The sequence below is a fragment of the Camponotus vicinus genome, unplaced genomic scaffold, assembly GCF_025532165.1.
Source record: "Camponotus vicinus isolate PSW18456_S1 unplaced genomic scaffold, iyCamVici1.0 SCAF_14, whole genome shotgun sequence".
NCBI classification, from domain to species: domain Eukaryota; kingdom Metazoa; phylum Arthropoda; class Insecta; order Hymenoptera; family Formicidae; genus Camponotus; species Camponotus vicinus.
In genome coordinates, this window is record NW_028141950.1 from 13,431,336 (window position 1) to 13,456,876 (window position 25,541).

Below are 25,541 nucleotides of genomic sequence, written 5' to 3' on the forward strand. Positions count from 1 at the left end.
ATATATAACATATATTACATCCCAGACAGCACAAAAAGGCCAAAAGATGTCTTAAAGACGTCTAAAAGACTTTAAGACGTCTTTAAGTCATCTTTTAGATGTCTTTTGGACATGTGTGCTGTCTGGGATATTATATGTTATATTAGAAGAAAATTGTAATTCATCAATAATAGTCTTATTTAGCATCTGTAATAATCAATTTTGTTGCATTTATATTACATATTTATATAAATGACCAAAAACTGCAGATTCTGCTCAGAATTTGCTGCCAATCTGCCGTCAGATTACGCGCACGCAGATCCTGCTCGGTTTCTGCCGACAATTTGACGTCAAGTCATGTTAGCAGATCCTGTTCGGTTTTTGCTAACAATCTGCTGTCAGATTGTGTGAGCAGGTTTTGCTAGCAAATCGTGAGCTTATTGCGGACATAACGGATGCCAATCTGCTAGCAACTTTTGTGAAAATCTGTCGCCAATCTGCTGGCAAATTGCGCGCATTTTGCTTACCGGGAAGTAAGTATATATTTTTAACAATTTGTAATAACAAAAAATAAATAATAAAATTTATAAAGATCTAAGATACAGTAGGAAATAATATATTGAAGTATATTAAATTTGAATATTATATACAACATATGACATAAGACATAACCTCTAATACACACTTGTCATCTTGTCGACTTGTATACTTCGGTAGAGCTAAAGGTGAAAACTATGGCGATTCAGCAATTGGATATGTTGAATTGAAGAAGCTTATGTCATATCAGAGGAAAAGTTTGTCCTGAGCACAGAGTGAACAATAAACCGTATACTGTATCAATGCTTGTCGATGAAGAAGCTGACCCACACAGCAAATGGAAATCTTTGGAATCTCGTCAAGATATCTTGCCGGGACATTGCAATATCCTAAAGATATTCTACAAAAGTCTTGAATATATGAGGGATATCAATAGGATATACTAATGTCCGTACTTAAGAAAACGTTGAGATATCTTAAGTTCATTGAAATATATTTTTAGGTTATTCCTGAGATCTCTGATTATTGCTTTTTACAGTAAAATCTTGAGCGTATATTGCAAGTATATTATAAAAATATATTAGAGATGACGATAGTAGTTATTCAGTATTTGTCTGGAATTTGTCCGGGATTTGTCTAGGAGAATATTTCTAATAATAATGACTTAAGTTACACCGTTTTTCTAATGCATATCAACTTTGTATATTAATATGGAATTTTTTTATGAATGCTTAAATCAATTTTGTACTAATATACTAATTGATATGCATCTTAACATTTGGTATAATTTAGACATTATATCTGAAATTACATAAAATAAAACAGAATAATAAAACGAAATTGCACAAAATAAAATAAACATGTATTATATGTATAAAAAATATAGTTTCTTAAATATAAATTTGTGTATGTGCATTATTTTAGATACATAATTTGTTTTAGATACATATTAATGTTGATAATGTGTATGTTGCTAACAAAAATTAATTTGGAACGTTTGTAATTAAATGTTTGAAAACGTTTAAAATTAAATTAATTTTTAGTATAAAAATGATTAACAAAATAAATGTTTTTATAAAATAAACAATCTAATGTTTTTATAAACAATCTAATCTTTTTTAAAATAAACTATGTAATAAAGTGAAGAAAACAAATTAACAGAAAATGTTATTGCATTTTATGCATTACCCAGATAGCACAGAACATTCTATGGACGTTCATTTTATGTCCATTTTACATCTGCACGTCCATGGACATGAAATGAACGTTTATCGTACATCCGATTCCAGACATCCGTTAATGGCCAATATTTGGACGTCCACAAGATGTCCAATCTTGGATGTCAAAGTTTCGCACGACCACACAAGGATGTATTAGTTCGTTCGTTTACCGCTACGCGACGTGCGATGCGCAATCTTTCTCGTATTTAAGTTTTAATTATGAGAATTATATAAAGTTTGCAAAGGGTAATAAATAAAATTTGAGATATATTGTTCAATTTAATTTCTGATCTCATTGCAAGAGCTTCAGATATTAAATTGATTTTATAAATCGGACAAGTAAATGTCCGGCGAATAAACGAAAATAATCCGGTACCTATTTAAACTTGGTTATTGCACTTTACATATTTAAATTACCTAATTAAAATGTAGAGTGCAATAAGCAAATATAAATATAAATAAAATTTTTACATGAATTTTATGTAAAGTTTTATATGAAATAGATAAATTATATTATTTTATTATATTATTTAATTTTGTTGGGCCAAAAAGTTTATGTTTTATATGTTATGAAGGATGCATAATGCGATTTATTTATGTATAATAAAGAATAATTTTTTATATATGATTAAATTAGGTCAAAATCCATACATAATTATATCTACACAATTATACATAATTAAATATAAACTTTTTTCTGAGTTTATGAATTTTTGATGTTTATTTCAACAATAATCTGGAAGAGTAGGGCACTGAAAATGACGTCCATTTTAGGTCATTTTTTGAGTATTATTTTGAACGTCCGAAGTTGTGACAAACCGACGCCTTATGGGCGTTCAATAGATGTCCGTCAAACTTAATTCACACGTCTTTTGGATGTCCCAATGTCCGAACTCGGACATCCACTGGACGTCAATGGAACGTCCATGTGCTATCTGGGTATTTAGCGTCATGCATCGTAATCATAAAGGAATTTATAAAAGAATTTATATTTTACTCAGTTATTATGAACTCCTGTCCCAATGCTATCTGCAATGGTCTTTGAACCGTTTGCTTTTGAACAGAAATTGGTTCCAAACTTGTATTTTTTCTGCAAAAATTAGATACTTTGTTATTAAAATCACGACATTTTGCTTATGATAAAAATAGGCATAAAATACAAATATTCTTTATCTTGGACATTCTTGTTTTAATTTTTTTAAATACAAATATATAAAGCTTCAATACGAAATATACATATGTAAATATGTGTGTATGTGTGTGTGCGTGCGTGCGTGCGTGCGTGCGTGTGTGTGTGTGAGTGTGTGTGTGTGTGTGTGTGTGTGTGTGTGTGTGTGTGTGTGTGTGTGAGTGAATGGGTGCATGTGTGCGTGCGTGTGTGCTCGCGTTTATCCTTATCCTATGTTACACATTTAAATACTCGTATTAAAAAACAAAACGAATAAGAATATTCAGGATTAAATATGCGTCCACTGATACTTTAACATTATATATATATATATATATATATATATATATATATATATATAAGTATATATTAAATATGTGAATTGTATTTTTCGCATAACGCGAATATATCATTACCTTTTCTCTCTCTGCAACCGTTCTGTTGCATGCGCCAACCATACTTTTACATGTTTCGAAATTTTGGATTCGATAGCATGTGGGATATGTAGTCTGACAACACCTAATATAAAAAATTTATAAAATTATTAAAACATAAAAATAGCAATATATATATTTTGTCTCTCTTTTGTTTTATTGATATGAATTGTAAGACTTTTTCTTACTCAATATGATTTTCCATAAGTATAAATTTGAAAATATAAACTTTTTCTTTCCGCCAAGAAAACTATATTCTGTTGCAATATTATTATTTAGGGTGCGCGTTAAGATATTTATAGTTATTGATTTTAAATCATTGCCTCCTACCACACTCAAAATTTTTATCTGAAAAGAAAAATGTAATAATTAAAACGTTGAAGAACGTGACTATACATGTACACACACATGTACACACACACACACACACACACACACACACACACACACACACACACAGAGACTCGCACACACACGCACGCACGCACGTATGTATATATAAATTGGTGATAAAATCAGTATTGTATTAAATGACACTTCACATAAATTTATGCTTAACAGATATATGTAGTATATATAAAAAATTATGATTTCTTGTACCACTGCATTTTTATAAGATTCGTCTATCTTCAAGCGATGTTCTACTTTCTGTAGCATTTCAGAATCTTCTATAGGAAATTCATCTAGTATATCATTAACAGAAGTAATATTATCCTTTTCTTGTAATAAATTTGAAATTTCAATTCTAGTCAATATATTTGTCAAAATATTCTCACAACGTTTCAATGAGTTTTGTATCCACCATATTTTTTATCACAAATTGTCGAAATTTTTGTTCTACAAATAAAAAAAATCTTCATATTTATTTCATAACAAAACGTGATTTTATAATATAATATAATATAATTTCGTGATAATAAATTTTATAATACAATAAAATTGTGTAATACAATAAAATGAAATATGTTATATAAGATGTCAATGTGTGTGTGAAAAGTGTTACATAATTTAATATGTACAAGATAAATATAAAATATTTTGTTTTCAGACAACTGATTAATATTATCGAAAATATGACATCATGTAAAGTTATTTTGTTTTTAAGTGAAAGCTATAAGTAAATTAATTTCATAAGTAATTTCAAGAACATTTTGATTTTTTAATTGACAAAATATGTTATTAATACAATTGTAGTAAGTATATTTTAACAAGAACAAAAATTATACATAGCTAAAGTTATACTAAGATTATAATAAAAAAACAAAGGAAAAAATTGATTTTCTTATAACAAATATTAAAATTAATATCAATTATGTGAAAAATAAAACTTTTTAATAATTTTTAAATAATTTAATAATTATATGTATATTTTAAAAAATGTACGTACCAACAGATTTACATGTGTGCACATTTTCTTTATCTTCTTCATCATCTTCTTCAACATCATCTTTATTAATATCATCTTTTCTTATGTTATGATTGGAATGATGATGATGAGGCTACATGATTATCTACATATTGCACGGTTTTGCATTCGTTATCCGCAATTGTTTTCGTAATTTTAATAGCCTTTAGTGTTTTAATTTTAGGAAATGGTTTTAACACAGATTCTACGATTTGTGAGTCAGAATCATCATCTGTATCATTATCTGTATCAGGTTTTTTGGCAGCCCTTACTTTTCTTTCTTTTTTTGATTTTTCTTCGTCACTGCCCAGTAAGCAAAATGTTAGCAGGTTGGCAGCAGATTGGCAGCAAATTTGATCAGAATCCCACACCAGAACCGTAGCCATCTGTGTCCGCATTAAGCTTTTGTTTTGGCGACAGAGTCTGTAAAACATAACCTGTCATCAAACTGTCGGCAGAAACCGAGCAAGATCTGCGCGATGCAATTTGATGTTAAATTGCCAGCAGAAACCGAGCAGAATCTGCGCATGCAACCTGATGGCAAATTGACAGCAGAAACTGCACAAGATTTGCGCTTACTTTTATTAATATTATATAAATGCAACAAAATTGATTATTACAAGTGCTAAATAAGAATATTATCGGCAAGTTAATTACAATTTTCATCTAAAATGACATATATGTCATATGTTATATCGTAATATATGTTAATGTAATATATGTTATATCGTAGTTATATCTCATATAGCAAAGGACTAATTTAATTAAATTAAATTAATAATAAAGTAAATGATAAAAGTAAATGTAACTTGTAAAACTGGAGATGTAATTTATTTAAAATTAAATTCTTGCTTTATGCCTCAAATAGGCAGTACATGAATAATTATTCCAATCAGTTTAATATTCTGAATCTCATCTGCTTGTATCAGATATCAGAAATTAAAGTGATAGAAATTAAAATGATAATTACTATATTTTTAATCTTTTATTCATATTCGCGACTTTATATATATTTCTGATAGAAATTAGATTATGAGAAAGTACAGCTCATAAATTAGACAGTCTCGGATTTAACGTACCCGACGAGTGGGTAGGTACATTAATGTTGGCAGGTCTCCCAGATGAGTACAAGCCCATGATAATGGGCATAGAAAGCTCTGGCATAGCAATAACGGCTGATTCAATTAAGACTAAACTACTACAAGACGTTAAGGATTCAAAAGCTGGTAAATGTTCAAACAGTCATGCAGCATTCCTTGCTAAGGACAAAAGGAAAGGACCTCGCTGTTTCTCCTGCAATAAGCACGGTTATTACGCCAATGTGTGCAAATCCAAAATAAAACAAAATCCAAAAGGAGGCCCACGAAATAAAGAAACAGAAGATAAGCAAAAGTCATCGAAGACAGAAAAGGCATTTGTCGCATTCTTATCCTCCATGAAAACCAACGCCGGAAAATGGTGCGTGGATTCATGTTCTTCCGTTCATATTACTAATGAGAAAATTGAAACCCAAAACAGTAGAAACTGCGGGAACATAAGTATTACAATGGCTAACAAGGACACAATTTCCGTCAAGGCAATAAGTGATGTGAAAGTTCCAGTAGTGACAGAAAGTGGTATAGACGAAATCATTGTCAAAAATGTAAAATATGCACCAGAAAGTGCCGCTAACTTATTATCAGTCAGCAAAATAGTAAACAAAGGATTTTCTGTCATGTTCACACCCGAAGATAGTTACATCAGTGACAATGAAGGAACTCGGATCGCAACGATGTCACAAGAAGACGGAATTTATAAGCTCAACACGCCAAGAGAGAAGGTATATTATGCTGCAGAAAACTCGGACGCAGAACTCTGGCATAAGCGCCTCGGACACTTGAATCATAGAAGTGTAATTGCGCTCAGCAAAAATCCTGCAACAGAAATAAAAATTAGAAGCACAGAAATAAATACATGTGTTTCTTGCATAAAAGGTAAGCAGCACCGATTGTCCTTTCCACATAGCAAGACGAACTCAATAGAAGTTCTGCAGTTGGTTCACTCTGATGTTTGCGGGCCCATGGAGAATACATCGATAGGAGGTTCAAAATACTTTCTCACGTTTATAGATGATTCAGTAAAAAGACATTTATTTATTTCTTGCAGGAGAAAAGTCAAGTAATGGAAACCTTTGTCGAATTTAAAACTCTGGTTGAAAATCAAACAGGAAAGAGAATTAAGGTTTTAAGAATCGATAACGGACGTGAGTACGTTAACAAAGCGTTCGAAAATTACATGAAAAGAAACGGAATAAATCAGTTTACCATAACATACACGCCACAGCAGAATGGTATAGCTGAGCGTGCAAATAGAACCATCATCTAGAAGGCTAAAAGCATGTTATTTGATGCAGAACTATCGAAGATTTACTTCGAAGCAGCCGCTTCGGCGCAGGGCCGAAGCAGTGGCAACCGCCGCTTATTTAATGGACAGATCATCGAATTCCAGCATTGGAAACAAGACACCTGAGGAATTATGGTCTGGTTCAACGCCAAGCTTAGCACATCTGAAGATTTTTGGTTGCAGAGCCTATGCCCATGTACCAAAAGAGCTACGACAAAAACTAGATTCCAAAGGAACGGAGCTGTTGTTCGTAGGCTACTGTCAAGATTCAAAAGGTTATAGGCTCATGGATCCAGAGACGAAGAAGATCACGAGAAGCCGCGATGTAATATTCCTAGAGAACTGTAAATACAAGGGCAACGAAGTTCAAAGCATCATACAATTAACTGAAAATCAAGATCCACCGAATGGATCGGCAGAAGACAATAACGAACAAAAACCCACAGAGATCGAAGAAAGCGACTCTGATACATCATCTTCTGAAGATTCCGAATACATTGATAGTGTGCAAAACGTTAAAGAAATCGCGCAGCCTCGAAGATCCGCGAGACAGCCCAAACCTATAAAAAGAGATGATTATATTACTTACCTCACGTTGAGCAATGATGCAACTGACCCAGAAAGCCTTGAGGAAGCTATAAGCTCATCACAAAGTGCAAAATGGTTAAAAGCGATGGAAGAAGAACGCGATTCTTTAGCCAAAAACGGTACCTGGACATTAACCGATCTACCAAGAGATAAAAGAGCACTAGATACGAAGTGGATATTTAAAACTAAACAAGACGACGCTGGACGAATAACGCGTCATAAAGCAAGATTGGTCGTCAGAGGCTGCAGTCAGATTGAAGGGATCGACTACAGCGAAACGTATTCGCCAGTTGTGCGATATACATCGATTCGATTCCTATGTGCTTTAGCAGCGAAATACGATTTACACATGGATCAAATGAATGTAACCGCGGCTTATCTACACGGAGATATTGAAGAGGAGATATACGTAAGACCGCCAGAAGAATTCTTAAAACCCGAAGAAAGAGACAAGGTATGGCGACTACGAAAATCCATGTGTGGACTGAAGCAAAGCAGGCGATCCTGGAACAAGAAACTTCACGACACGTTGATAGACATGAGATTCAAAAGATCTAAGGCCAATTCATGTGTGTATTTTAAACGAGAAGACAAGAACCTAGCAATTATTGCCATCTACGTTGACGACCTATTATTGTTAACTAATAACGAGAAAACTAAAGTGTTACTAAAAGGGAAGCTATCACAGAAGTTTGATATGAAAGATCTCGGAGAAGCAAGATATTTACTAGGTATGAACATCACAAGAGATCGCAAATCGGGAAAGATCTGGCTTAATCAGACAACATATATTCAAAGAATATTACAGAAGTTCGGCATGAGTGAATGCAAGCCGGTCTCAACACCTTTCGACCCCAGTAATAAGTTGAGCGATAAAATGGAACCAAGAAGCTCAGAAAAATCTCACGAGATGAACAAAATCCCTTATCGAGAAGCGATTGGTAGCCACTTGTACGCCGGCCAAGGTACAAGACCAGACATAACTTTCATCGTAAACTACCTAAGCCGTTACATGCAGAACCCTGGAAAAGGACACTGGTTAGCTGTAAAGCGTGTCTTCAGATACCTCAAAGGCACAACAGGCGCAAAATTGGAGTTCAGTCGAAAACCCATCGAAGGACCTGGAGAATGCGTTGGTTACTGCGACGCAGACTGGGCGAATGACGCTGACACTCGCCATTCCATCACGGGTAGCATCTTTATGTTTCAGGGAGGACCAGTCGCATGGCAAAGCAAAAAGCAAGGCTCCGTGGCACTTTCCACCACGGAGGCTGAGTATATAGCACTATCAGCTACATGCCAGGAGGCACTCTGGCTGCGGACATTGGTCAGTGACTTGGAACCATCCATGGTCGCATCACCTACCGTTATCTTGAATGATAACAAAAGAGCAATCGAGTTATCCAGGAACAGCGGATATCGACCTAAGACGAAACACATAGACATACGCTACCATTTTATCCGGGAAAGGATTGACAGCGGTGATATCAAGGTCGATTACGTCCCAAGCGAAAGGATGACGGCTGACATACTGACAAAAGGACTCTTCGCACCAAAGTTCAAAGAATGTGCTAAAAAAATGGGTCTAATATATCCCTAAAACATACCCAGTCAGCAAAGTCTGTTCAACCAGATTTTGTCAATTTCTGCTACAAATTTTTGTCGACAGTAAGATTGCAGATTGTATAAAAAATTTGTTATATCAAATAATGATAACAGAATGTCAGCAGAAATGTTACAAAACCTGCTGACATAATTTGATAGCAGAAACTGAACAGGATTTGTTTAAAATTATCATAGCAGATTGGTGGCAGAAATCGAGCAAGATCTGTGCAACACAGTTTGATATCAGATTGGTTGCAGAAACCGAGCAGGATCTGCGCAATAAAATTTGATATCAAATTCTCGGCAGATATCGAGTAGAGCCTGCTGATATAACTGACGGCAGATTGATGGCAGAAATTGAACAGGATCTGTGCGACGCAATTTGACAACAGATTGTCGGCAGAAACCGAGCAGGATCTGCGCAATGAAATTTTATGTCAAATTATCGACAGAAATCGAGTAAAGCCAGCAGATATAACTGACGGTAAATTGATAGCAGAAATTTAACAGGATCTGTGAGGCGCAATTTGATAGCAAATTGATAACAAAAATCGAGCAGAATCTGCGCCACAGACTTCCAGACAGAGCATTTTCCCGAGGGGAAGGTACGGGCAGCGGTAAGGGGGGAACCAATGCACCTCGGCTCACCTCGGTTCCCCTCGGATACATTCGGTCATTAGACGAGAGACAAAGACGCTCTGCGCATCAACTCTACCGAATATATCCGAAAAGAACCGAAATAAACCGAAATACACTGACTCCTCCCCACTTTCACCCACAGTTCCCCCTTTGCTTCTCGACCTACCCCCCTTGCCTAAGATGGCAGTTCATGCTCCGTCTGGAAGTCTGTGATCTGCGCACACAATCTCTGATAGCAGATTGACGGCAGAAACGGAACAGAGTTTGCATGATTCGATAGTTCCTTCACTTACCGCTACGTGAGCTGTACTTTCTCGTAATCTAATTTCTGTCAGAAATATATATAAAGTCGCGAATATGAATAAAAGACTAAAAATATAGTAATTATCATTTTAATTTCTATCACTTTAATTTCTGATATCTGATACAAGCAGATGAGATTCAGAATATTAAACTGATTGAAATCAATATGATAAATGGAAAATTATTCATGTACTGCCTATTTGAGGCATAAAGCAAGAATTTAATTCTAAATAAATTACATCTCCAGTTTTACAAGTTACATTTACTTTTATCATTTACTTTATTATTAATTTAATTTAATTAAATTAGTCCTTCGCTATATGAGATATAACTACAATATAACATATATTACATTAACATATATTACGATATAACATATGACATATATGTCATTTTAGAAGAAAATTGTAATTAACTTGCCGATAATATTCTTATTTAGCACTTGTAATAATCAATTTTGTTGCATTTATATAATATTAATAAAAGTAAGCGCAAATCTTGTGCAGTTTCTGCTGTCAATTTGCCATCAGGTTGCATGCGCAGATTCTGCTCGGTTTCTGCTGGCAATCTAACATCAAATTGCATCGCGCAGATCCTGCTCGGTTTCTGCCGACAGTTTGTTGACAGGTTATGTTTTACAGACTCTGTCGCCAAAACAAAAGCTTAATGCGGACACAGATGGCTACGGTTCTGGTGTGGGATTCTGATCGAGTTTGCTGCCAATCTGCTGCCAACCTGCTAACATTTTGCTTACTGGGTATATTTATAGTTATCCGCCCATGTGGGGGTGTTAAAGTATGGTCGAAAACTAGAATTATATTTATAGTTTTTAGTTTCTTCATGTATCTCAACCTGGCAGACATTTTTTTGTACACATGCGCACTCAGTTCCCTCTCGTCCATCGCGCACGCTCATACACGCGGGGCTTAAGGAAAGCTAAAATAATAACTACTTTATAATACACGTGTTCCTTATTAAGAAATTATACCCATACCTCTCGCTTTAACAATATATGATTAACGCATATAATGAGTGAAATATATCCATTAGATTTAATAACTGCTGAATAAAATTCTTATTTCATATATATCCATTAATTTCCTTTTTTATCAAAAATTTTGTGTGTGTATTAATAGTAAATATGATAATTATGCAATATAAGGGAGTTATTTCCGGTTTTAATAATTCTTACATATATTATTAAGAACATTAATCTGAGTAATATGAAGAATATGAAGTAATGTGAAGATTTTAATCAACGCTCGTTGTTTGTTAAAAAATTATTAACAAAAAACGTACTATAATATAAAATAAATGCTTGGATTTGTAACTTCCTATGCAAAGCGAAATATATCCCTTACTTTATATATCACTTATATTTAACCTTGATCTTCTAAAAATGGACTTCGCTTTGTCTTGGAAAGTATAAGCATGGACACAATGTGTTCCGCTTTGTTCCTCTTATAGGGGGAGGCTCCATTTCTGGAAAATATAACCCAATCCGTGTTCATGGTGTAGGATATACCTCGCTTTGCATATAGAAAGTTACAAATCCATCCGAAATTATGTAACGATAGACTTTTCTTTCGATAAACGTATTAATAGACTTATGAAACTTCTTTCGTTTATTTAGCTTTTTTAATAAACAACAAGCGACAACTAAAACCTTTGGAAGGTTATTCCGAATCATGAATTTCACAACATATGTCAATGTCAAAGTTATTGGAGCTAGGTTCTAATCGATACATTTGCCATTTATATAATAGAAATTTTTTAACAATAAAGCCGATTTTGTTTAACTGAAATGCCAAAGCAGCGATGACTTTCAAGGTAGAAACGAAGAGGTTTTTATTTTCGGGGAATTAAATTTAATTGAATTTAATTGAATTAAAATCAGATTAATTTTTTCAAATCCTTGATAAAATGGATTATATGTAGATACCGCTACACAATATTTAATTCTTTTCTACAATATATTTTAATTATAGAAGTTACTTTAATACAAGTTATGAGCAGTATATACCGTAACAATCACTTTTTTTGGAAGATTTCTTTTTTTTATTTTATTATGTGGTATACATTTTACGTCACATGTGATTTTTCATAATTCCGTTCTTAAATATTTGACAATAATTTTCATTCTTTTACGTTCTATAATATTATTGAGAGCCATTATAACGTTCCATATTATATCCAGCTTTTCATATCGCTTCTCTATCTTTGGCATTTCTCAACACTTCCTATGTTCCGCCAACACATTCACCTGTCTACCGCCACCTGCCTTCATAACCAACTGCACACGGCATATATACACATGCTATAGCTGTGTATGCTCTGCTGTTAAGTATAGTATTCTGAGAGACTTTAGTCCGTCTATATAGTACACGTAATGTAGCCATGATCTTTCACCATATTACATGCTTGTTCTATCTAGCAATATAATCGCCCGCGGTTGTGCAGTCAACATTACGCTGTCGTTGATCACAGTCGTGAATCGAGTTGATAGTTTTGATAAGCAGCGTTTGAATATCGTAGGACACCGAAAAAAAGAGATCCATTCACAATATAGATTAAATTCGACGAACTCTAAACGGAACATCGACGATGTGCGATGTCGTTCCTTCATAAATCTCGGGATACTCTCAGAAATGTTTGCAACGTTCGCGAATATTTCGTAAAAATATTGTTCTCAATACAGCATAGTTGCGTGGTATGAAATACCGTTTTAGGCCTTTCAAAAGAGAATATTATACAATTTTATAAATATTCCACGTCAATCTGGATTCGAGCATATTGGTGTAAAAAGTTTCAAAGTTTGAGATAAAATTAGAATAAAAACAAGTTTTTAACGTAAATTTAGAAAATATTTAAGATTTGTTTTTAATCAAATATGATCAATACGAGAAGTCCGCGATATTTATACTAGCAATTTCGCGAAAGCTATATGAGCTCTAGTGCTTGTCGATTTGCCATAATTATTTGTTGACATTGAATTATTAAAGAAAATTATTCATTGCCTCCGGGATCTCGAGAACGCCTGATTTTGATTTGTTGACGAAGACAAGCGAATGTATCAACCTCAAGTTATGATGTTAATCGGATATTTGAAATGGTAAGCTCTCGCGATTAATGCAATCAGAAAATTTTGAAAAGAAATTTAGAAAGTATATAAAATTATGTATCAATATTAATCATCAATATTAACAATATATAGAAAAAAACTATTTTCTCTCTCTCTCTCTCTCTCTCTCTCATTCCTTAATATGCATATTTATGTTTTTTTATTAAAATAATGTCATAATATTCAATCATATGAATATTTTTAATTCATTATTATAAACACTATTTCTTGTAATAATACAACATGGTAGTAACAAATATAATGTAAGTTATTTATTTGTATAAAACTGTAATATGCTATATATATTAATTTGCTTATATAACAATAAGCATTAATTTGCATAACAATGTTATAATATAATATATAATATATAATATATAATGTATAATATATTATTACAACATAATATTGTTAACTGCATATTCCTTTACTTACCATTATTCGATGAAACCAGACGAAATTCGTCTTCAAGTTACGAAAAAGGTCCATAAAGTATAGACTATTAATGTAAGATCTATAGTATCTATAATATTTTTTCCTCAGTTTAATTTCTCATATAATCTTAACAAGCGATTTAAACTATTAAACAGATTGTTTGGAAGTGGACGGATAATGAAAAATTATTTCCATATTTACTATCTATTTAAGGCGAAAATCGGAATTTAATTTTTATATAAATTAAATTTCTCAAGTTTTATGAATTAAATTTATTTTATATTATTTATTTGTGTATGATCTAATTATTAATAATATAATTACAATATAACTTATATATATATTACAATATAACTATTAATATTGTTAAATTAGTAATAAAGCTCTCTTAAATTAATAAAATAAATGATTAAGATAGGCATGGAGAGCTGAAGGTCATTCTTAGAAACGAGTTGTGCAGATTAAAAAGACCAGTAAAAAACATTAATAGTTAAAACTCCAATTTAATAAAACAATGATGTTTAGACAGCGGACGTTTCGACTTGTATTTAAGTCATCTTCAGCGCATATTATTCTCGGAAAGTATACACATGTTGTACGCAATGAGCATGTATATAAATTTATAAATCGCAGTAAAACGGCAGGGAGATCATCTTACGGTTAGACCCATGGATGAAACGGACACTACAAATTTAGGTTAATGAGCCCAAATTTGTGTGGTTCTAATGGACGTTTGTCAACCACCAGATCACTAGCCGGACTAAAATTAAGTGCACTCGTATACAGTTGATTCAAGAAATTACATTAGCATGAGACAATAACCGGTGAATTAAAATTAAAAATAATAAAATTAAATTAAATAAATACAAATTAAGAAATTGTTGCACTTATCAGTGATTTACACCAAATTAACAATGTAAAATTTAATGAGTAAAGAGTAACTTACGAATTTCGTAAGTTACTCTTTACTCATTAAATTTTACATTGTTAATTTGGTGTAAATCACTGATAAGTGCAACAATTTCTTAATTTGTATTTATTTAATTTAATTTTATTATTTTTAATTTTAATTCACCGGTTATTGTCTCATGCTAATGTAATTTCTTGAATCAACTGTATACGAGTGCACTTAATTTTAGTCCGGCTAGTGATCTGGTGGTTGACAAACGTCCATTAGAACCACACAAATTTGGGCTCATTAACCTAAATTTGTAGTGTCCGTTTCATCCATGGGTCTAACCGTAAGATGATCTCCCTGCCGTTTTACTGCGATTTATAAATTTATATACATGCTCATTGCGTACAACATGTGTATACTTTCCGAGAATAATATGCGCTGAAGATGACTTAAATACAAGTCGAAACGTCCGCTGTCTAAACATCATTGTTTTATTAAATTGGAGTTTTAACTATTAATGTTTTTTACTGGTCTTTTTAATCTGCACAACTCGTTTCTAAGAATGACCTTCAGCTCTCCATGCCTATCTTAATCATTTATTTTATTAATATTGTACTTACAATATGCATAACATCGATATATGTTAAATATATGTTATATAATTATATATAATATTTTTATGAATGAGAGAAATTACAATTAACTGTGTATCTCTCTCTCTCTCTCTCTCTCTCTCTCTCTCTCTCTCTCTCTCTCGAGACCTTTTTAAAGCACTAATTTTACCAACTTTAAGTAAGCCGTTTTGAAGTTACCGAGTTTCTCATGGTAAGATGTCTCGCACACGAAGGCAAGAGATCCAAACACAAATTCGATTCCCAGATTGGAAAATGATCCAACCATGGCAAGATCGGTGGCTGATACACTTCTACCTTCATTCGCGAATAATAATACGATATCTACAGTCGTCGACTTATCAGGAAAAACTTTATAACTTCAATAACTTCGAAACGGCTTACTTAAAGTTGGTAAAATTAGTGCTTTGAAAAGGTCTCGAGAAGGGCTACAAGAATATGCAATAAAAAGTGGAGGGTTCCATTTCAAAAATTCAAGGTGGCCTTGTCATGACCTTGGCGACGCCATCCAAGGTCAAACACATGGCGTCAGTAAATAGACCTTTTTACATCCTACAACTTTTGTTTGAAACAATTTTTTGTAAAACTTCTATTTTTTGTGATATTTCGAGGTCCCGACTCTTTCGAACATTCCGTATGCCGTAGCGATGTAATGACACGTTTCCGACCCCAGGTTCATTTACAAAAAATGATTCTTATGGTGCACCCGACAATCTCTGAAAATTTGTCGATTGAATTTCCGAACACCCTGTATATAAATATAGAAATATGTGTATATATATATATATATATATATATATATATATATATATATATATATATGTATATGTATATATATTTATATATTTATATATTTATATATTTATATATTTATATATTTATATATATACAAACACATGATAACAGAATTCGGCCTGAAAAAGAGCAAGAATGCCCATTTCTCTCCTATATTTTCACCTACGCTTCTAAAGAAAGATATCAAAATTAAAAATCTCAAATTGAAATTTATAAATTTACTTAATATAAAATCAAAATAAGGAGGAAAGATAGAAGACATCTTAAAATTAAAATTCTCGAATTAAGACTTATACATTTATTTGATTCATTATTCAGTTTCATGGAAAAATTAATTTTCTATGACAGTGACGCATGATTATCCGCGTCTGGCTCTTATTGAGCTCCGATATTTGAATTTGTGCATTTTCCCATACAAGAGTCTTTTTAATTTTTTTAACTCAAGAAGCGAGAATGTTTTTTTTATAATAATATAATAATAGTTGATTTCTTAAAGGCATAAAGATATAGATCTTCATATAAAGTTAAATAAACCATATAATTATTAATCACTTAAAAAATAATTAGCCCTTAATAACGTAATGAACAATCAATAAACATCTTATGAAAAATAATATATTACTCACAAGAATATTTGTAAAAAATATATGACATTAAAAAATACATATATATGACATTAAAATTTAAAAAATGTCAGATATATAAGTCATGTGTGTATCAAAATTAGAAAATATATATAAATATCTTGTATAAATTATTGTTTCCTTTTATGTATCTACTCAAAATTTGAGCAATAATACTTCTCTAATCAATTTAAAAGTTATTTAACTTTTATATTTACAGTGGTGCTTACAAAATCGCACATTATTCTTACAGAAAATCGCGGCAATTACTAATTTAATGAAAAAGAAATACAAAATAAACCAAATTTTTCACACATATTAACGAAATTCTAATGGATATAAATTTACTATGATTAAGTACTATAAAAATTTGTAAAAGTATCAGTATGTTAAGACAGGAATTAGATGGCGCACAGCCATGAGGCAGAAGGCACAAAAGAAAAGCTGCCGATCAACAAGAGAAAAAGACAGAGGTAGATAAATAGAGAGAGAAAGGAAGAAGAAGAGAGGGAGAATGTAAAAGAGTGGAAAGGAGGAAGAGAATGAGGAGGGAGGGAAGGAGAGAGAGAGAGAAAGAGAGAGAGAGAGAGAAGTTTGCAGCTGTATGTGACAGCTGCACGCTTCCCAATATTATTCCCCGAACAGTGTTCCGTCTTATCCTTCCTCTGCATATGCTCAATCCCTCCCATCATGTTGCCAGGTGCTCCTTATATCGCCAGCATGCTTCGAAAAATCCTCTTTTGTTCCCTCAACAGTGCTCATCTGGAATATAGAACATGCACGGACTCGACGAAATCTCTACTTTTTTGAAAAGAAAATTTATTCGATTACGTTGGAAATATTCGCGCAGATAACAACTTTATATTTCACTTTCAATTTATGCAATTGAGAGCAGATGCACACGGCACAAACAAATGAATCGATAAATGATCGATTGAGTAATTGCTAAATAAATCCTAAAAATAATTTCATTACATATTTAAAATTGATGTGAACATACAACAAGAATTGAATATATACTTCTCCTCTATATATATTATTATATAATTACTAATTCAAATAATTCATTTCTATATTTATATTCTTTTATAAAAAACTGTTTACAAAGATCTAAAAGTATCAATTTTCTTAATTTTTATGCACATTTTTATACGAGAGATTTATGAAACTCATTACACAGTCATTTTTTTCACTAAATAAAATGCAATCTCTATCTTATAATTTTTCTATATAAAAAAGACATGCTTTTTGTTTGTGTGTTTTTCGACAACAGAGTAAAATGCTTTACCATATATGGATAATTGATTAAAAGTGCTGAAACTGAATTGCTGCAATAATAAAAATTTGATATAATATCATTATTTATGTAATTTTTATTATATATAATTTTTCTACATTTTTAATGTTATATATCTCTTCATAATTAATTAAATATCAAATCAAATACATTCACGATTTTATAATTATTTACAATTTGTTATAATTTGCCTCATGTGCATAAAAAGTTTATGTAAAAACATCATGTAAGCAATATATAAATAATTCATGCAGATATTATTTTGAAATTTTTATTGGCACAATTCTGATTTAAGTGTATGTAAAAATTTTAATTTTTTTCTAGCTCAAATCTTTATTTAAAATTCATTAAACATTTTTTTATTTAAAATTCAAATAAATTCTTGTTGTTTTACACTTTTGTAATTATACTTCTGAAAGGTGGGCATCGAAATCTGTTAAATATTATATGAATTAATAATAATCATAATCTTACAAAACAATAACAAATATAATAAGCGACGAAAAGCTGTATATTCAATGTTGCACGAGTTCCAACAAGGGATACTGCTTATGCGATTCAAATTGTTTTAATAAAAAAATTAATTAAAAATTGGCAAGTAAGAGCTAAGGCGCGATAATTAGAAGAAAGAAAAGAAAACATCTTTTTTTCTTTTAGTTATTAATATATTTCAAAATACTCGTTATAATTCTTACAATGTTTATTTGCAATTTGTAATTTTTAATTTTTTAGTTATTATTATTATTTAAGTTAATTTATTATTTATTATTATTTAAGTTTTTTATTTTAATTTTCAATTTGCTATGTTCTTGATGAAGAAGTGTCTCACAATATTTGTAAATATTTCCATATTTTAAAATCGGTAATTTTATATATATATATATATATATATATATATATATATATATATAAAATATCAATCCGATCAATACGCTCTAGAACATTGCGAAAATCTGGAACATCATGAAGACCGATAATTTGCAAGCATTATTGAGTGAAAATCTATGAAATAATTATTTATTGCCACGCTCTATAATTTTCAATTGAATTTTAGTTTAGTTGATGAAATAGAAAAAAAAACTATTTACTGAATAAAGAAGATCATTTTGTTGCAACACATATTAGAACAAATATTACATTATTCGGTAAATTTTTATATTAGAATCTTCACCTTCGATTTAATTTAAAATTTGCATGATGTTCCCTCTAATTCTCATTGATCCGTTGATTCTATTATTTTGCATTTAGATATTATAATTAGATATTATATTAGAAAACAGATTGATGATGAACTAGTAATTATTATAGTATTACATTATGTATATTTAAAAAGTATAGGGCTCTGTCTCTCGCTATGTATTCTCTACCCGAAAACTTAACCTAACCTAATCTTATCTTTATTTATTTATTTTAGTTTTGTAAACATTTTAGTGATGTATTATGTATGTTATACATAGATATACATAGATATACAGAAAATTATATAGAAGACAGAATATTTTAAGTTGAGTTTGATTAAGTATTTTGCGGTGCAAAAAGAGGGGCTTCATCCTTTTCTAGCCCGCTTGTTTATTTAAAATTTTCATTATTATATATATATATATACAATATATATGTCATGTAAAGGAAATCACATAAATGCAAAAACCGTCTTTTCGTGACGTATTTAGGGTATATTTTTGCCGTAACATAAAGATATAATAAAGTTAGTTGAAAAAAATGTTTTTTCGTAAAAAGACATTTTATATATTTTTATTATAAAATGCCACTTGATGTTTTTTCCCAAGGACGACGTATTGTTTCCCAGACTTTAAAATATCATAATTGTATGTATAATGACAGTAAACTCTATGCAAATTTTCAATCAAATCATAATTGATCCTAATATAGAAATTTACCTGTTATTCTTACAAGAAACCATCTTTAAGTTAGACTGAAAAGATTTTTCTTATCCGACTTTGTGCCTTTGGATTATTATTTATTCTGGTCGATGCAGAACTCTCTTTAACTGGATTACTTTCAAAATGTAGATGAAATACAAAAATAGATAATTTTATTACCTCCAAATTGATATCTTTTCTTTTCACGAAAAAATCTGAAACTTATCCAAGAAGTAGCAGAAGGTCATAAAAAGTAAGGATAAATATTTTAACGATTGAATTATATTTTATATATTACAAGTATAAAAAAAAACTTGCTAAAAAGGATTAAAAGTTTTGTACACACTTACATGCACACAAATCATATACCAATTTTATTATTTCGTTTTATATTATATTATATTTTATATTTCGTTTTTATTTTTTTTACATTTTTTGTATGTTACTTTTTTGTCAATTATCTTAATTTTAAAACTACAATATAGAAACACCTTCATTCTTTTAAACTTTTTGCTAGAAGGAAATTTTAAGTTATAAAAGTATAGATTTTTATCATTTATTTTATTTATAATTTTGTTTATATTAAGAAATTTAAAACTTTTAAATCTACAATTTAAAATCAATAAAAGATTAAATGATCAAAAGTATTAGAAAATTTACGTTTTATTAGAAAATTTAAAATCTTTATATATTTCAATGAACACCCTGGCGAAAATAAGAAACTTTATAAAGCGTTAACAACCGTTGAGTGAGGGTTTTCTGAGAGTTTATATGCTTTTCAAACTTTGTAAGAGCATTTACATAACGCTGTTGGGTTTTGAATGCTTATCAAACGCTGCAGTGTTGCAATTTTTGTTCTACAAACTCTTTATATAATGTTACATGAAAGTTTTGCAATGCTGGGGTAACATTTTTCAGAGTACGTTCAGTAAACGTTGATACATCTTCGTGTACAGAGTTTACTCAGACTTTTCAAACGTTTACGTTTACGCTATAACGTACAAACGTCTTTTAAACGCTGCAGTGTTGCAATTTTTGTTCTACAAACTCTTTACTAATCGTTTTTAAACTCTCGACGAACTTCCACAAACGTTCATGTAAACGCCAAACAAACGTCTCATTTTTGCCAGGGCAATTTCAGGTCAATAAAAAATTAAACTAAAAGTAGAAGATCAAAAATATTAAAAATATTACAGTAACTAATTGCGACAACATTTATTATGGTTCAAAGCTGAAATGATTCAATAGCAGCGACAATGAATATTCATAAGTCGTTTTTGCGATTATTGAAATATATTAAGAGATTTGAAATAATATGAAACTGTGACCAGTCACCGGCCAAAAGAACTGATTCAAAAGATCCTATAATCGATCATCGGTGAGAGGAAGGTCGAGGAAGGCCGTAGCTGGTTAGATCCAGTCCGCGCACAGTTGAATGCACGGGCATACCGCGATATATAGTTCTCGCAATGTCATTATTCCCCTTCTCCACATTAGTCTACAAATTTACAAATACAATTGTTTCTCTTTTCTTGATTGGATTGTCGATAAGTTCTTTGCCTCCCAAAAAGATACTGATTTCGAGAGACAAAATCAAGTTTGTCGTGCAATTTTTTCGCAAATGTTATTGAAATAAATACTGATTAATTTTTTGACCAATATATCATAGAATTACACATCGTGAAAATCATTCAAACATTAATAAATATTTCGATAATCTTCAGCTTTGCAATAAAGTTTAAAACAATCTTTTTCTTGTAATTAAATCATGAGATTTTAATAAGCATGCTTTGCAGTGTCCAAATTGCTTGTCTAGATTACTTTCCTTAAAGAAATTATTTTTTATTTTATACATACATATATTCTTTCATTAATGATTTGTTTTTTTTTCTTTTAGCTTTTCGACAGTATTCTCCTCTCAGTTATCTTGTTCTCTCAGTTATTTTTTCTAAAAGAAATCCTATCTATCCTTGCAAAGATAAAGGTAAAGATTAGTTTTATTAATATCTTAATCTTAACTGGTTCTTTATTTCTTTGCACTTCTAATCCTAAAGAGAAACAAATTAGCCATAAAATAAATTAAAATAAATTACATTGAATAAATTGAATTAAATTATAAAATTTACATTAATTAATATTAACATAACTAATATATATTTTCAAATCATATTAAATTTTAATTTACAAAATATATTTGTTTGTTCATAATCAATTTTGTCATTTGATATTCTATTTCTTTTCGTAAAAAATTTTATAGAGTGGAATATAACAACTGTGAGATATAATAAAAAAAACGTTGAAAAACGCAAAATTACATTTGCGTCACATTATATACCATCTTTATTTCACGAGTTTCTCCTGTTAGTTCCAATGGCTCTTCTGGTTCGCGACCGATTCTTTTCTCTTTTTCTCCTTCTTCACCGCCTCTTCCTTTTCCTCCACCATCTGTATAACCACCACCACTGTCGTCATCGTTTCCATCGACACCATGACTCTCGGTCCAGAGGTACTGCAGAACTAGTCGTAGCCTGCATGTCAATCTGTCAAAGAGCATCGTCTTACGTATTATCGAATTCTCGAGAAATATTTCTGATTTAAGGTTGTCGGTTTGTCAAATCCTTAGTGATCGAATGCAATATAATTCGACAGTTACTTTGACAATTATTATGTGAATTTGATTTGAGTTATAAGACTGTGCTCAAAACGGTTCCCAAAAAAGTTACAGAACTTTTTTAAAGAAACGCAAAAAAGATTATTGATTTAAGTTTATAAACACGCAAATAAGAAAAAAGAACATAGTAACAAATCTGCTTCTTGTGACTCATAATTCATGAATAGTGAATAGTATCAGCGAGACATTACGTCTTTTTGCGAGTGATATTAGTGTATTTAACTTTAAAGATGGTGCGCGGTTTATCGCAGTGGACCAAAACACTGAGTTTCCCAGCGAGAGTGTCACCTCAAAGACCTGTAAAAGAATCCAAGAGTTTCCACGTAAGTCCCAGTGCTAGCCCCACGTCACCGCCCAGTCCAATCAACGACACGATGGATAAAGCACCTATAATTACTGACGAGGTTAGATACATTTATTTTTCTGTTTTTATCTCGTGTTTTTATTTTTCTTGACTTTTAATTTAACCTTTTAGTACAGTAAAACTAGTATTTTTAACGCAATAATATATAATTCATATTTTTTTTCCTTATAAAGTATCCGATTATTTCGATAACGGAGGCAAATCTCTCGTGGAGGCATGTAGAATAAATAAAAATAATCTTATAAATTTCTATAAAATTATAAGTTCCTATAAAATTTTTTTCTACAATGCATCTATTATTATCATCATTTTATTATTTACTTTCTATCTATCAAATGTTTTTTTGTTTTCGAAAACAGTTAGTTTTGACGAAGTGAAACAAGAGAATACTCTTTTTCTAGAAAAAGATATGGCGCGCGAATTAAAAACATATTTAAAAATATATATTTAAAAGAAATCTATCGGTTTCAGAGTTTTGTAAGTTAGAAAGCTTAGAGGTGGTCTGCTCCTAATTCTCCAACATAGTAACAAGAAGTCTACCACGCAATATTTTCAAAATCTTTATTTAATATACAAATAATTATTATAAATTATTAAAAGCTATAAATATTATTTAAGAAAAATGCTTCTCAAATTTTAACTGTAAAGACAAATATCTCGATGGAGATGCATTATGAAAAAAAATTTTATAGAAACTGATGTTATTTTTACCTATTTTATATGAAAAGAGATTGCCCATCTTTTTGAGCACTCTACATATAACTTGAAATAACTGAATTATTTCTATACACAATACTGGACAATAGGGATATCATCATAATAATATGTAATGCTCATCCGTTATTCCGTTAGAATTCTGTTTTCCCTGATTGCCATCCTGATACTAATAGTAAGTCGCGAATGAAAAAAAAACGAAATATTCAAAAATAGTAATAGAAAATGACCTTGATGTCAACATTTTCGACAAGTATAAGTTTATTACGATCTCATTGAGAAAGACTATTGATTCCGAGATATGTACGCAAGAATTCCACATGCAAACGGTTCGTCTTGATAGTCCCGCATTTCAATGTCGCTAGATGCTGCGCAAACTCGACAAGGCATAGTCTTTCTTCGTGTTCATATGATTCGTGGAATTTCGTGCTTGAGTATGCTCAATGCCGTCTCATTGGAATAAAATGCTAGCTATAAGACACAACGGCAGCAGCGGAAGCGTGGGAATCGAATGTAACAGATGGCCTCGACCGCTTCCGAAGTCATTCGAGTTCTTTTTTCTTGTGTAGCTCTTTTCTGATTCACATATATTCGCGCTATTATTTCGCCAATATAAAATCGGTAATTGATGCGAAATATTTCATCGTACAATGTATTTCATGGTTTAGTTAACGTAATTTTTCAATTTTAAATTGTGAAAGAAACAATAAATTATGAAAGAAACAATGAAGAAGAAATTAAATTTTTAGTTAACTGATAGCAGCAAATATTAATCCTTAATAAAATATATATATATATATACATAGGTTTTTAAGGTTTGAATTTTGCATTCTAATTCTTGTTTCTATTAAAAATGAATAAATTTAATAAAATTTATGAAATTAAATTTAACAAAATTTAACAAAATTTATTTAATAAATTAATTTTTTTACGCAACAATTTTTTTCTTCTTTATTTTAAGATATTTATGACAAAATATGATGACAATAAGATATGATGACAAAAAGTAATTTAAATATAAGTAATTTAATTATAATATAATATAATTAAAAAGTAACTTAATTATAATATAATATAATTAACATAAAAGTAATTTACATTATATCCAAAAAACCATTTGATAAACGAAATAAAAGTTCTTTTACATAACATTTTTATAGGATTATATTGATTTTTACATAACATTTTTATCGGATTGTATCAATTTTTTCCACAGAAGTAGGAAATCTAACATAATTTGAAAAATGCATTCGAAAAGAATAACAGGCTTAGTAATATCGAAATTTTTGAGTGTTTTGTAATTATTAATGATTATTTTTATTTTCTCTGTCAGTAGCAGGCTATCTATTAAATTAAATTAAAAGTTATAATTTTTAAAGTAGCCATTCTTTCTAGGAGAAAGTTACAAATTTCAAAAACTGTAGAGAGAAAGAGAAAGAGAGAGCGAGAGAGAGAGGCAGAAAAAGATATATATATATATATATATATATATATATATATATATATGTATATATATGTATATATTTCCATTGAGAAATTCCACTCAAAGAGCTTTTATTAAATCCTAAGTGAGCTATTTTTTGGGTAAATGTTTACTTTACGTCACACAGCTCGAAAAATTTTTATTTTCACATATGTTGTAGAGGATACATTCCTAAGTAATACACCGTTTGAATTTTGTGGCGCTCTCTCTTCGTTCCTGAGATATGCAATTTTGAAGTTTCATACTTTCATGTCATCTTTTCGTTATATCCTATTTATGTGTTTACATTTTTTGTTTACATTTGCTCAACACGGTTTCATATTATATTTTCCTTGTGTGTTTATATTCTTTTGTTTACGTTTGCTCGT

At 30.7% G+C, this 25,541-nt stretch overlaps 2 protein-coding genes across 6 annotated transcripts in view; one reads left to right on the plus strand and one right to left on the minus strand.

Annotated features, from left to right (window-relative positions):
* Positions 1–1,707: 1,707 nt before the first annotated feature.
* On the minus strand, positions 1,708–5,151 carry LOC145965136 (uncharacterized). 3 transcript variants are annotated; one of them, XM_083088492.1, is made up of 5 exons: positions 4,726–5,151; positions 3,939–4,175; positions 3,527–3,686; positions 3,321–3,423; positions 1,708–2,826 (listed from the first exon to the last, which is right to left on the minus strand). In XM_083088492.1, exons 2-5 carry the CDS (start codon positions 3,993–3,995, stop codon positions 2,730–2,732), a joined length of 417 nt encoding a protein of 138 aa, XP_082944618.1. In that variant the 5' UTR covers positions 3,996–4,175; positions 4,726–5,151; the 3' UTR covers positions 1,708–2,729. The 3 variants fall into 3 exon arrangements, with proteins under 3 accessions (XP_082944618.1, XP_082944617.1, XP_082944616.1); XM_083088491.1 differs by lacking the exon at positions 3,939–4,175 and having other exon boundaries at positions 4,726–4,948; positions 5,016–5,145; XM_083088490.1 differs by lacking the exon at positions 3,939–4,175.
* Positions 5,152–13,177: 8,026 nt separating this feature from the next.
* Positions 13,178–25,541, plus strand: part of Traf4 (TNF receptor associated factor 4) — a 63,396-nt gene continuing 51,032 nt past the window's right edge. The window contains exons 1-2 of one of the 3 annotated variants that reach the window (XM_083087794.1): positions 13,180–13,372; positions 22,843–23,016. In XM_083087794.1, coding sequence (XP_082943920.1) covers positions 13,370–13,372; positions 22,843–23,016 — 177 coding nt within the window. In that variant the 5' untranslated portion in view covers positions 13,180–13,369. Of the gene's footprint in view, positions 13,373–22,419; positions 23,017–25,541 lie in introns of those variants that run through there. The other 2 variants (XM_083087796.1, XM_083087795.1) reach the window with 2 other exon arrangements.

Excerpts from the sequence above, each read along its gene's own strand:
- LOC145965136 (XM_083088490.1), bottom strand. The coding sequence starts at position 4,800 with ATGATATTAATAAAGATGATGTTGAAGAAGATGATGAAGAAGATAAAG. Across the intron at positions 3,424-3,526 it reads CTTATGGAAAATCATATTGA|GTGTTGTCAGACTACATATC; the intron begins GTAAGAAAAAGT and ends TTTTTATATTAG. Across the intron at positions 2,827-3,320 it reads CGGTTGCAGAGAGAGAAAAG|AAAAAATACAAGTTTGGAAC; the intron begins GTAATGATATAT and ends TAATTTTTGCAG.